Below are 13,277 nucleotides of genomic sequence, written 5' to 3' on the forward strand. Positions count from 1 at the left end.
TATATATATATTAGAAGTAGCATAGTCTCTTACCACATTGCATGCAACTGATATACACAATATATATTTTTTTCAATTAATTTGTTACCTGATAAGAGTATGGCAGATTTTCCACATTTAGAAGAATTATTACATCAAGTTTAATTTGAACTATGCAGTCTGGGAAATATGAGGGGTACCTTAGTTTGCATTGAGTGTAAAGCCTTTAGTAGTCCATCTGATAATGTCCTTGTTGAAATAAAGCTTTAAAGCATAACAAATGCAGCTTTGACATTTAAATTTACTTGTAGGCACTCGCAGAGTTTATTAGTTAATTTTATTTACCATCTAAGGGGGACTGTTGCTGGATAAGGATGCATTACTGGCAAGGATTCTAAAGTTTTACAGGGTTTTATTTCTCCTAAGCCGCCATTGATAATGAAGTCAGCGGCACAGGTAAATTGATTGAGGTGATCTGTATAATTGTCATGCAGGGTCTTTTTTTAAGTATCTAAAACAAAACAAGATTCCCCTATGAAGGCTGAGGTATGGAAACATAACTGTGACCCTGGCTCCGTAACGTGTAGGTACTGACGTTTGTGTTGCGTTTGCACTCTTATTGATAATGTCATGTTGACATTACTAACATTGTAGATGGTGTTCCATGACCCATCGCCTCCACTTTCTGACAGGGTTAGGGTTAGTGAGGCCTTGTGAGAAATGGAGTCAAATGATATGCAGCTAAAATCCATAACAGTACCCTGCATGGAAGCAGAGCTGATCGGTACACATGTCACTGGCCTTGTCTGTTTGGACAACCTGCCTTCCTCCTGCTGTCTTCCAAGACTCTCTTTTTTTTTTTTTTTTTGCCCACCACAGCGCAGGAACTAGGATGTGACACTACAGCAGGAAGTGATGACCTGGCATTTCCCCTTCTGTTTGGACTGCATTGACATAACTGCACATGAGTGGCCTCAGCTCTCAGTGACACACAATCCCTGAAAAGCATAGTGGCTGATGAAATGTGTCAGTGTCTCTGTTAAAGTGAATCAACACATGTAACCTCACAATGATCTGTTAATCCCACACTAAAAGTTCTCGGTTAGCTTTTTTTGGTCTAAGGGTGACAAAGAAATGAGGTTGGCAAGGAGGCGGCAGAGGCGGATCCATTGTGGTTAATGTGGAAACCCATCCTAATTGAGTCAGAGCTCTCGTAGGAGTCCCTCTTAATTGAACTGCAGCTAAGAAATGAGAATTTATCATTATCAAGAGTCGGTCTCTGTACAGCCGAGGTGCTGAGCGCCCATTCGGATGGGTAGCAAGTTTCCTGAAATAGTGACCTGGGAATCTCTTGGAACCACATATTGACCTCTTTCCTAGAATGTAGTATTTGCCAGATGATCAGATGTGTTTGGTTGCCAAAAGTGTAGTTATCAACTTTTTTTTAAAGTTATGACTGATATTGAGGAGGAGAAACGTTTAAGTTTGGCCTCTAAAATGAAATAATTTTCAAATCGAAAGTATCAGATAGGCATCTAACAGTGACCGTTGTAATTTTGGGGATGATTCTGTAATGATTAACATCATCTTTTAACTTAAAAATTGTTATAATTTAATTTTGTATTGATTACTTTGCTGAATTTCAACTGATGAACTTGATGAGCTATCATGTTGTAGCTGTAACAAAGAGAAAGGAGAGAATTTGTACAAAAATACTTAACTACAAGGACTAATAAGCTAATGTAATGGGTTAAGCGAAGGACAAAAGGGTGTGCTTATAGGTCTGGAATGGAAGTAAAAAGGATTACTTTTTAGTTTTCTAGTCATTAGCTACGGACCTTTTAAGAAAACTGAAAACTGCATCTTCTGTTGTGCCTTCTGTTAAAAACAATGTGGGTTTTTGATCATCTGGTTTTTACTTAGGTGGTATACATTATCAAAACTTTGAGAACTACTTTGCTGTGAAATGCACTCAGACTTCTGTTTTGATAATGCCAGCCACACTCATTTTTATCTAACATAAGATATGCTACAGGCAGTTTTAAAATTGAATACAAATATTTAATCACCACAAAAACAAAGACTCTGCATTAAGTCACAGTTTTATTTTGTACTTTTCAAGGAGAAAGTCAGACAGCCAAAACCGGCGCTGGAATGTCAAATCTTTGCAAAAACTGGATATCTAAAATTGTCCACAAAATTCTAGTTGGTGCACCTCTAATAATTCCTTAAAGTATTTTGTCAAATGCTGTAGTTCACATATAAAACTTTGTTTCACCACCATATGGGATTTTGACAAGTTCCTTTCTTAAACATGTTTTGAATAAAAGCATTCATTTACTAGATATGACATGGAGAGGGTCAACCTGTGAATGTATGGGCTTATTTCTTCCAAGTATTGTATCTAGTGGACGGGGGAGATAAACTGTGGGAGCACATTTGTGGGTACACCCGGCCCCGGTATCGCTGTACAGTAGATTGCACACTCATGGATCTGAAAGATGATACTGTAGGTTAACACCCTCGGAGGCCTCTCGGCTCTGTGTCCCTTGTGTTGTTTACCCAGCTGGTTGACTTCTTCTGCTGACCCTGGATCGGCTGAGGTTGAGGCCTTTGAGAAGGCCTCAGCCGTGGAAAGGTGATGACCCCTCCGCAGTTACCCAGCCAACACTCAACGACAGACTCTCACTGCGTCAGCTGTAACAGGAAAAGGCATTTTTGTGACCAGAAGATAAAACCCCTGTTGAGGCACCGTGTGTGTGTGCGTGTGTGACAACAAGAGTGTGTGCTGTGGGCCTGGTTCTGATAAGTGCTGTTTTGTAACAAGCAGGCGTGAACGTTGTGGGGTCTGACCCTTGACCATGGTATAAGGTTGTTTTTGAAGATTGTGCAATGGAATTTAGATTGTTTAATTTCTCGTACACAGAAAATCTTGTTGGTAACAGTGATCCGTTAAACACAACAGCCTTCATCAGAAGGGTCTGAGCGTGAAAATAACAGACAAAGGTTTCTTGTTTTTTTCTGCCATCTGTCGCAGCTGATAGCAAGAAAATCTAGCTGTCATCTGACAACCTTCTTTAAAACACGTGCCTCATCAGAGGTGACTATACACTTTCCTTTTTGCCTCAAAAGGTAGTGCTCAGGAATTAAAAAGGGAAGGTTTTATTTCTTTCTTTCACTTAATATTAAAATGTGATTATAGTCTTGCATTGCTTTGCAGAAGCAGTAAACCTGGAACTTTTCTGCATCGTCATACAACTAGAATCTTCAGTGTATTTTATTGTGATTTGGTCTGATTATATACTACTATGTTATAAATACAAAATGGTGCTCATGGTCGTAAAACATAAGGGAAATTATAGATATATTTAAAAAAAAATAAATTGAAAGATAATTCTGTCATGCATTTGTATTCAGAATATCTTACTCTGTTACCCCTAAATAAATTCAGTACAACCAGCCTTCTTCAGAGACAAACTCTTAAATTATATATATCAGTGAAATATAATTATCTATTTGCATATTTGATGCTGTCAGGTGTTTATGAGTGAGAAAACATGCCAGTTTTGAAAAAATAAAAAAAATCCATATCAAGTTCTGTTTAACATTTGCCTTATTGAGGGCACCGCACACATGTGACAGAAGGTGCTCTGATCAGATAAGACCAAAACTGAATGTTCTGACCTACATTTCAGACTCTCAAGTGTGACATGAAATGAACACTTTGCATCACTGTAAAAAAAAAAAAAAAAATCCAATGGTGATGCATGGTAGTGGCATCATCATGCTGTGAAGATTTTTTTATTCATAACGGGACAGGAAAATTGAACAATGCAAAAAAATAAAAAAGAAAAGAAAATATCGGAAGAAATCTTTTTAGATGCAACCTTGACACTGTGATAAAAGTTTAGTTTCTAACAGGACAATTGCTTTAATCATACAGCTGAAGTTACAACGGAATAGTTTAGATCAAGGGTCCTCAAATCCAGGCCTTGAGGGTTGGTGTTCTGTAATTTTCATGTGTCCCTTGTCCACACACCTGAATCAAATGGCTGAATTAATTACCCCCTCAGAAGGCAGTCAAGTTCTTCAGAATCCTGCTAAAGACCTCATTATAGCGTTGAAGCAGATACACTTCTAGAAGGTCTAGGACACCAGCCCTTGAGGCCTAGATTTGAAGACCCCTGTTTTAGATGGCTAGAATGGCCAAAGTAAGCATTTAATGCATTTATAGATGCAAAAAATGGCAGTTTTAATAGTCTACATTCAATCTGACTGCTCAAAATCATTTGCAGATGATCTAGGTTAGTAGAGGCAGGAGACATGGTTTTGTAAAGTGGCGACCCAGGAGGGCTATACTGACTACTTTTTACCACTATTTCTTCTTCTTCATCCAAATAAAACAAACTATCATTTTTCTACCATTTCACAACATTGTACTAGTTTGTATTTGTCCATTCTGAAATCCGCATAAAATATATTGAAGTTTGTAGTTTTAATGTGAAAAACGTGGACAAGGTCAAGGGTATGAATACTTTTCTCTCTCTGCAATGCACATATGCTGCCACCATATTATGGGATTCCAGTCCCTCTGTGGCAGCTGTGCTAAAACTTGCACTTGGAAGCAGATTGAGTCAGATAACCTCTGTTGCTAGGCAGTAACTATGCAGCAGTCTCCTGGTTTTCTGCCTTTTCCTCACAACAAATTTTAAGCGTCTCTTTTCCCCCTCACTGTTTCTTTTTCAAATTTCTGAACCACTTGCATCATTTTTTACAAGTTGTTCATCCTTTTACAAGTTTGTTTGTCCCTTTTTGTTCTCCTTCTTGCTGTGCTTGCCTCCTTTCTCTATCCTTCCTTCCCTCCAGGCCTGCTCTTTCTCTCCCTAGAAACCTCCACCCACCACTGTGTAGTTCAACGAGTGCACATATGTGCAGCTGTGACATAAGAATATCTTCTGAGTATTGCTGGCCTAGACTAGACTGACCATTACATAGATGGTCAGCCATTTGAGATGGTTCAAAAGAGAGCATTTATATAGTTTTTCTTCTCTGCTGTCCTTTGTTTTCCTTCAGGTTAGCGTTTAATATGCATTAAAACAACTGAGGACTTTTACTTCTGTTAATTTATTCCCAAAATAATAAAACTTAAAATAACAATAATAATCAATATTGTAATGTAAGAATTCATCTTTTATAGATTTATGGCTTTCTAAATAGGTTAGATATTTTGCTTCCCCCAGTTTGGAAGCCCATTAAGGTTTTGCATCTGAAATGAAGGGCTTGCAGAGAAACATTTTTGATGGTGCACGCTAATTGGCTGATGCTTAAAAACACAGCAAGTTAATGAAGCTCTGCAGTAAAAACCTGCCATACTCTGCTAATCCGGTGACACATTTCAAGATCACTTAACACTTGGGGGGGAGTGAAACACTGCTGCTCTTAATGCGGCATGTGACTGAGGATTGCTGTTGATTGTGTTGTGCCTCCTTTGGTTATATGTCCATGGTCTATGGCACGTCTGATTTGCACAGTCAGTAAACTTCTAGGGTTACACAGGGCGGATCCTCGTGAATTCACACTCATCATTTCATGTACGTTGTACTACAGTCTCAGAGAAGGGAAGCTTCTTTGCTTCTGTCTCTCTCTTATTTTTTATATATAAATTTTTTAACGGCATGCTTTGTCGTCCTATGATTGCGAAACAGGCATTTCTTTTGCACGCGTCTTGTCTTTTTGTCTGCTGACATTGAAACTGAAACCATGAGTAAGTACCATGCCTGGGTCATGTGAGGGCTGCTTTGGCTGTGGGTAATCCCGAAGCATTCCAATCTGTACTTATCACTGTGTCTGGAGGTGGTAGAAAGTTGTTTCCAATGGAAACCGTGGAACCGACCACACTTTGTATGTCAGTTTCTTGTGGGATTGTTTTGCAAAACGTCTACAAATGTTCTTGGCATATGATCACTGTTTATGTTGTATCTTTTCTGTCAAAGGCAGTGGTTGCGAGGCAGGCCTGAGATTGTTGTTCGTTAGCCACACACTCAATGCACCTGTTGTTGCAGCCACACCCTTGTTTAATTCTGTCTTTACCAGCACAGATATCTGTGAAACACATGTTACAATAAAATCTGCAGCAAGCTTTACTGACTGCTGATGTGTGTGTTTGTGTTCATATATATATGAAAAAAAAAAAAAAAAAACGCCATATTCTACTTTAGCTTCACATAAAATATCAGTAACTACATTAATTCATTGTACAACTGTACTTTTATTGACTGTAGTCTTACTACTTTTTTTCTTCTACAGTGGTGTCTGGTGTGTGAATTGAAATGGAGAGTCCATATCGCAAAGTTCTCTCTGTTGGTGGGGTCAATCTTTGGATACCTTGTATTTGGGATACTGGCAGACTGGTAATATATATATTTTTTTTACATTCTTTTTAAAATATCAATCTCTGCAATTGAAGCCATGTTTACAATGATATTTGTCTTTCTCTTTTAGGTTTGGCCGACATCCAGTGCTGATCATATCGGTGCTGTTTATGCTGGTGTTTGGTCTGACGGTGGCCTTTTCTGTCAATGTCACCATGTTCAGCACCTTGCGTTTCTTTGAGGGCTTCTGCCTTGCAGGGATTACTCTTTCTCTCTACGTCCTGAGTAAGTAATTTAATAGATATTAACTTAATATAGAAGTGAATTCTGTAATGGGGTAGGAGGTTGGTGTTGATTTTTTTTTTTTTAAGTGGATGCCATAAAAGATTGTAAGGTTGATACAAGTTGCCATAGAAACCTTCAAGAGTAAATATTTCAGTGCTAGGCCCACAAACATGTTTTTTAAATAGCATCTCACATCATTGGTAATTTTCTAAATTGCCACATCTTTCAAAAACTTTGATTACCCCTCTCAGTTATTGTATGGGTTAGATGGGGATACTGACATTAGCAGGAGATGTTGGAGCAACTGGTGTTCGTTTCCCTAAAGGTTAAGAATTAAAAGGAGTCCCAACATTTCAATATTCTTACTGATTCCTATGAATTTTAAAATTGTGTTGGTTATTATTTTTGTTCAAACAGGGCATTTCCTAGCTGGGCATGTACTGAACGTTATGGCTATATTATAGTGCTATGCCTGTATTGTCTTCATGTGTTATCTTCATGCATTGATGATCAGTCGGTGAATGACAGACAATTCAGATTATTTTTCCTCACTGGAATAGCATGTTGTCTAAGATGCCCCAGTCAATTATGAAGTCAAAAAGGCTTTTGACTCTGTGCTTGACTTCAGACTATGATTGATTCTCGCCTCTTTTAACAGAATTTCCTGTCGCATCAGCTCACACTGGTAAAGTTGACAATACACAACAAATTAAATCCGCAATATAAAAATGAAAGATCAAACGCAACAAATATGAAATGGAATTGCATTAAAAATAAACTAGCTTGACTAATTCATACAAGTGACTGTCTCCCGTTAGTTTCCTTAATAGCTAATGGAAGTTAGGTGAGCGCTGAACATCAAACGCTTTCCTTCTCCAGCACTAAAAGGCAGCTGTTGAACAGACACTGACTTCTCCAGTCTCATCTTCCAGCTGTCAAACCTTATTCGCCTTGATGTATATTTCCATTCATGTCTTCAGCACTTAAGTTGTGTTCAAACTGATATCCAAAGACAAGTCTCTCTTTAGAGCCCATAGATTGCTGCATTTCACTGCCTTGCATATAGCACTGGAACACGACCAATAGCAGTAGACTATAAGGCGGAACAGATGGGATTCCCTGTTGATTGATATTTGATTGGATGTTTCAGGATGGACAGCACTAACGAGTCCCTATAAAGAACCAGCAGATTATATCAAAGTAAAAAAAAAAGAAAAAAAAAGAAATATATATATATGGGTTCTAAAGAAACGGGTACATTTTCTGAGACAAAGCTTAAATACTGAAAAGAAAAAAGAACAGAATGATCCTCACGGACTGCCCTGTAATTTTCATTTTTTTTTTCAAATTTGTCTGGCCTGTGACTTGGCTGCATTTGTAGAAATCGAAAGTGGTTCTCATTTAAATCCACCAGAATATTATGATGTGGAACTCGAATAGGAAGAAGGTTGGATGGCAGTGCCATATGTTGCAGGCATGCGATGATATTTTTTTCCCCATCATATTCCTACTTTATAATCTTACACCATTATCACTCTTGTCAACTGTTCAGGCATAATCAAAAACAATTCTGCAGTAATTCTGGAGACTGACTGTAGCACTTAGCTCAGCGACAAGTAATTTTGTTCTTGTGACCTCCTAACATTTAATAGATAGAATTCCTCTGTTATGTGTTCTCATTAGTGTTGATGTTGAGGGCTGTTGTTTCCAGCTTTACACTTGAATTAAATTAATTTTCATTTGAGTGCACCAGTATGTCTCATACTGCTATTATATTTCTTCTTACTGCTAATCAGTAATCTAATAATGAAACAATAGGCATATTTTGTGGATGAAGTGGTAACCAGTAATGTTGATCCAGATTAACTTACTCTCTTTATGACCTTCTCTGCTGACAAAAAAAAAAAAAAAATAAAGGTTTAGATGATTTGTTCTGTGGCACAGAAAGGACGGGGAAGGGACTTGTTGATAGCAACCTCATTACTGCTGTTGCATTTGATGAACATTCTGGTCCTGCCGATGGATCCTTAAAAGCCTCTTTGGCTGCAGTAAACGTCCATTGCAGAGAGAGGTTGGGGAAAGTGCAGAGCGAGGAGGGGGTGAGGTGTTCAGTAAGGGACGATATGATGAAGCATGGGGCCCCCAGAGTCCCTGTCATTCTAATTTACTCCTCACTGTATACCTTGAAAGGCTTTCATGCTCACCCGAAATGGACCAACTGTTAAGCCTGCTCTCAGGACAAAGGAGCAGCCAGATGGAGGGAGAAAAGATGGAGTTAAATTGTGAAGTGTAATGTTTCAGTAAAGCGATGCTGACATCTGCATCTATTGTTTTCACATTAGACTACTTTATGGTTGAATAAATCATCAAATAAGTCGTTATCAACCCAGAAGGTGACAGAGTTACATGACTGTGATGAGAAATCGGCTATCAATAATTTTCAACAAATATGTTCATTCTTTTTTACTGAAAAGATACAATGTGTTTTAGTTATTCAACATAGTTACAGGTTTATAATATAATGTGCTCAGCATTATATTTTTTGGTTTACCTCAGTACATTTTCCTTGTCTAATGTTTGTTCTTCACCTCGCTGTACATTCACTCAGCAGTTCTACTTATTTTGTCGGTGTAAAGTGCAGGCTGCTCCGAAGTAATGAAAGATGTCTAAATGGTTTAGCAAAATGTTACCGTTCCAGTTGGTTGAAAGGCAATAGTTATTTAATCGAATGACGAGGGGGAAAAAAAAAAAATCAACTGGTGACCGGCATTGCTGTGAGTTTTTTTTCTCCCCTTTTAAGCTGTCGGCCTCTGTCTGTAGATAGCTCTTTGAAAAAACCATATGTAAGAATCCACAATCCACAGGGATTTTAGCAATGCCAGCCAAGCGAACCGTTCTAGTTGCCAAGACGAGAGGCTAAAGACAGGTTAAAATTAGAATTCAGAAATAATTTTCTTTGGTTTAAGACATGAACTGGGCTCTCACAAACGCTCTCACACACTGTGAGATGTAGTCTCTTCTGGTAAGGTGAATAATTAATGACTACGACAGGGTGGCTATAACTCCATTTTCTGCATATAGTTTATATGGATTTTTATTTTGTAGATATAAAAAGCTAAAATTGGCCAAAATAAGTGTTGCCAGGTGAGAGCTTTCCAAAAGCTTGCTTTCCATATTATATTTATACAGTTTGAGGTATCACTGACATGATAAAACCAAATGACTTGAAAAGATAAACTACTGTGCTTTCATTATGTGTACACAAAAGCTTTTAATAATATATATTTTTTAGATATTATATACTCATAAAATACTAATAAAACAAATGTAAAACTGATTTAGCAATACAACTCAATAAAATCCTGGCTGCTATGCCGTATTGTATCTCAGTTTTTATATCCAAACCCTCCCGAGTTAAGCAGAGTTTTTCTGGTTTTTAAGAGTTTGATGCTGGCATACTGTCACCCTTATTTTCAACCACGCATGACTTCTGCCTTTGTCACATGATATTTTCCCTGTGGGCTTTGTGTATTGACAAAACTACAACTGCACTTACCCAAGAAAACAGGAACACTGTGGACTAATAAAACCTCACTAGAAACAAGCACTCTTACATTTGCCTGGAAACAGGCCTCAGAGGTTTAGAAAATTGTCTGTTGTCTTGAATGTTAAAAACATCAGTTTTTTTTTCTTTTTTTTTTGCAATGCTTTGTTCCCTCCTTTTATAAAGGAAAGTTAGAGCAAAATCCCTGCTTCAACTGTGCTTGCATTGTAGAATATTACCCCAATCCCTTTCTTTCTTTCCAGTCCATGTTCGATGAAGTCTTACATCATCAGTCTTGAAGACTGGGTGCCACTGTAGTCCACATTAAGCTGATGGGGGGGGGGGAGAATTTTTACATACAATTTTATCCAAATTTTAAAGCTATATTTAATCAGTAGTTCATTTAGGATGGCAGCATAAAAGTTTTTTTTCTTCTTTGATGATTTTATTGAGAAACTTACAATAGTTTGAGGTTATAGGTGAGCATCTAATTAATTTAATCTTCATGGCGATTTGGACGACCGGTCACAAAGCTCACAGCTAGGCTCAAATAACTAATGTTGTTTGATGTCTCCACCGATCCCGAGTAGTTTCTGTTGATAAACTACAATAAACTACACACTTTTCTTTGTTAAATGGATAGACATTTAATTATCTGTTATTTGGGACTTGGGCTTATTATTAGGGATATACAATTTGGTCTCTGTATAGACTGCAGAAAATCCACAATGGATTTATAGCTTAATAATACTTTTGTAAAAAAAAACAAATATTTTGGCTTTTGGTTTTTATACCTATGATGAGTTTATGTGTCACACTAACACCTGGTTTATATCCGTTTTTTCTGACCTCACCAATGGTGTCTAGTGACTGAAGTGCATGCATTGTCTGTAAGTGGGATTTTTTTGTGCTTTCAGACTGTTGTGTACATCCTCATTTTTATAGCAGCTTGCACGCAGCGTGCATTGCATTTTCCAGCACCAGTGTAAAGTCTGCAAGCTCGTTTATTAGACATAGAGGGAATATTGCAAAATGTTACCTAGACTTCTAATGTTACCTAGACTTCTAATATTGGCAAAGAAGTAGTACTTATGTGCCCACATGTTGTATTTATAGTCACATGTGTACTATAAATACACATGTGACTATAAATACATGTGTATTCCTACACATTAGAAATGCATTTCCTCTATAGTCTTCCCCTTTGATTGTCGGTGAACACAGGCAAATTTTCTGCATCACCATCCACAGTTTAAAATAAACACTGCAGTGAATGCAGCGTGCCTCAAGCAAGGGTATACAAGTCAAAGGATGTTCTTTGTGTCCGACTTTTCTGAAGACGTCTGGCGCATGAAGGTATACCCGAGGCTTAACTTTATTTAGCCGCCTTCTCTGTGTTGTGCATGCAGTGAAGTGCAGTAGAAAAAAAAATGTCTGTATATGAACATGTGGGTGAATATTACTTGAAATCTAAAGTGCTCTCTAGTTAGTAAAACTATATGAAAAACATATATTTTCCAATTTTGGACATAAGTCAATTTCTGTCCGTCTGTAGCCCTGAAGGTGAACATGCTACTACCTGCAAATGGAAAAGAGTGCTTCTAGTTGTGTACTCTCGTATAAAATAACCAGATGAGCGGGGAGGGAGGGAACATAACTTAAAAAAAAAATCATTTTAAACTATGTTTAATGTAAACAATAATCAGGCTACTGCAAACCAACAGGAACAATGCCATAATTAAAAATAAGCTGTATGGCAAGAGTTGACCACTGCATATTTGAATGAAGCCGGTCAGTCCCCAGAACAGCATACTGTATATGATACTGACATGCAGTGTGTTTACAGCTGAGTTGGAATAGCTTAGCAGATAGTCTTGGAAAGTCATTTGACACCAGACTTCTATTTATACAACTGGGTGCCATCAGTTTGAATTAACCTTTTTTTATCATCACAAATCTGAGTGCCTGTAAGTCAGTATGATGGTGCAACCCAGATTAATTTTATACAGTGAGTACCCCTCTCCCCCACCTTTAAACTCACAAGGCATACTGTAGTGGACTGAGTCATGCTATGCAGAATACAACGATTGTGTTCTGTTACAGGCTTTAAGATCCTTTTTTTTTTTTTCCTTTTAGTTCAAAAATAATTTTTTATTGGCTTAATTTTTCATGTATTTCATGTCCCTTTTTAAATTGCAAACGTTGTTTGAAAGGTGGAGAATTTGACTTTGGCTTAATTTGGGGCAGTCAGCCTCCAGAGAGTGGCAGATGTGATGATATAAAGAATACATTTAATAATTATAATGTGGGGTTTGTATAAAAAATAAAAAATAAAAAAAAAGCCAAAAATGTATGTAATTTGGGTGGGATTTTCAATGCTCTTCCCAATATGAGACTGCAAGGTTAAATCTTAGCTTGGCTAAGGATGTGGAGTGTAAGTAGAGATGAGGATCTCTGAGAATGTATGATTGGAATTTAAAAAAATAAGAGCCAAGGAAATGAGGATGGAAAGGCCAATATAGCCGAGCTCTGTGACCCTTTATGAGAATAAAGCGGTTAAACGTTGCACACTTTGCTATATGGCTAATCAGAGGAAGGGTTGTATGACAAAGAGTGAGCTAACGTGACATGAGGATCCACTTTGTAAATATTGGAGGTGCACAAGGGAGTTCCAGTTAGCTTAAATAACATTGATAAAACAAAGAAGTTACTAGTTAAACATCATCATGTGTCTCACATTTACTCTTAGTCAGCCTATTTCAACAGTAGTTCTCGGACGCATGATATTCATGTCCAATGACGTATTCTGATACCAGGTGTTCACAGATGAGCTAGAGACTCGTCTGTTTGATAAGATTGCCTAAGGCAGTAGGTGTGAACACGGCATGAAGTGTATCTTAATGAGAAAAATAAATATTTGATGGATTATGTTTGCTTTAACTCCAATTTTCTTACACATTGAGAGTTCATATTCTGTACAGCTTTCTTTCTCTATTACACATTTTCAGGTTACATTTAAAACACTGAAGGAGTGGGACATCAGTGTGTCTGTAAAGTCACAGCAGTATGAACATCTATAAAATATATATATATATATA

General features: G+C 37.5%; 1 protein-coding gene across 2 annotated transcripts in view; it reads left to right on the plus strand.

Annotated features, from left to right (window-relative positions):
• Positions 1 to 13,277, plus strand: part of LOC103143004 (solute carrier family 22 member 23-like) — a 36,942-nt gene that overhangs the window by 2,125 nt on the left and 21,540 nt on the right. For both annotated transcript variants that reach the window (XM_016674973.1, XM_016674972.1), the window contains exons 2-3: positions 6,286 to 6,389; positions 6,481 to 6,635. In XM_016674973.1, the coding sequence (XP_016530459.1) occupies positions 6,286 to 6,389; positions 6,481 to 6,635 (259 nt within the window). The remainder of the gene's footprint in view (positions 1 to 6,285; positions 6,390 to 6,480; positions 6,636 to 13,277) is intronic.

The sequence above is a fragment of the Poecilia formosa genome, unplaced genomic scaffold (genome assembly GCF_000485575.1).
Source record: "Poecilia formosa unplaced genomic scaffold, Poecilia_formosa-5.1.2 Scaffold104, whole genome shotgun sequence".
Lineage (NCBI taxonomy): Eukaryota > Metazoa > Chordata > Actinopteri > Cyprinodontiformes > Poeciliidae > Poecilia > Poecilia formosa.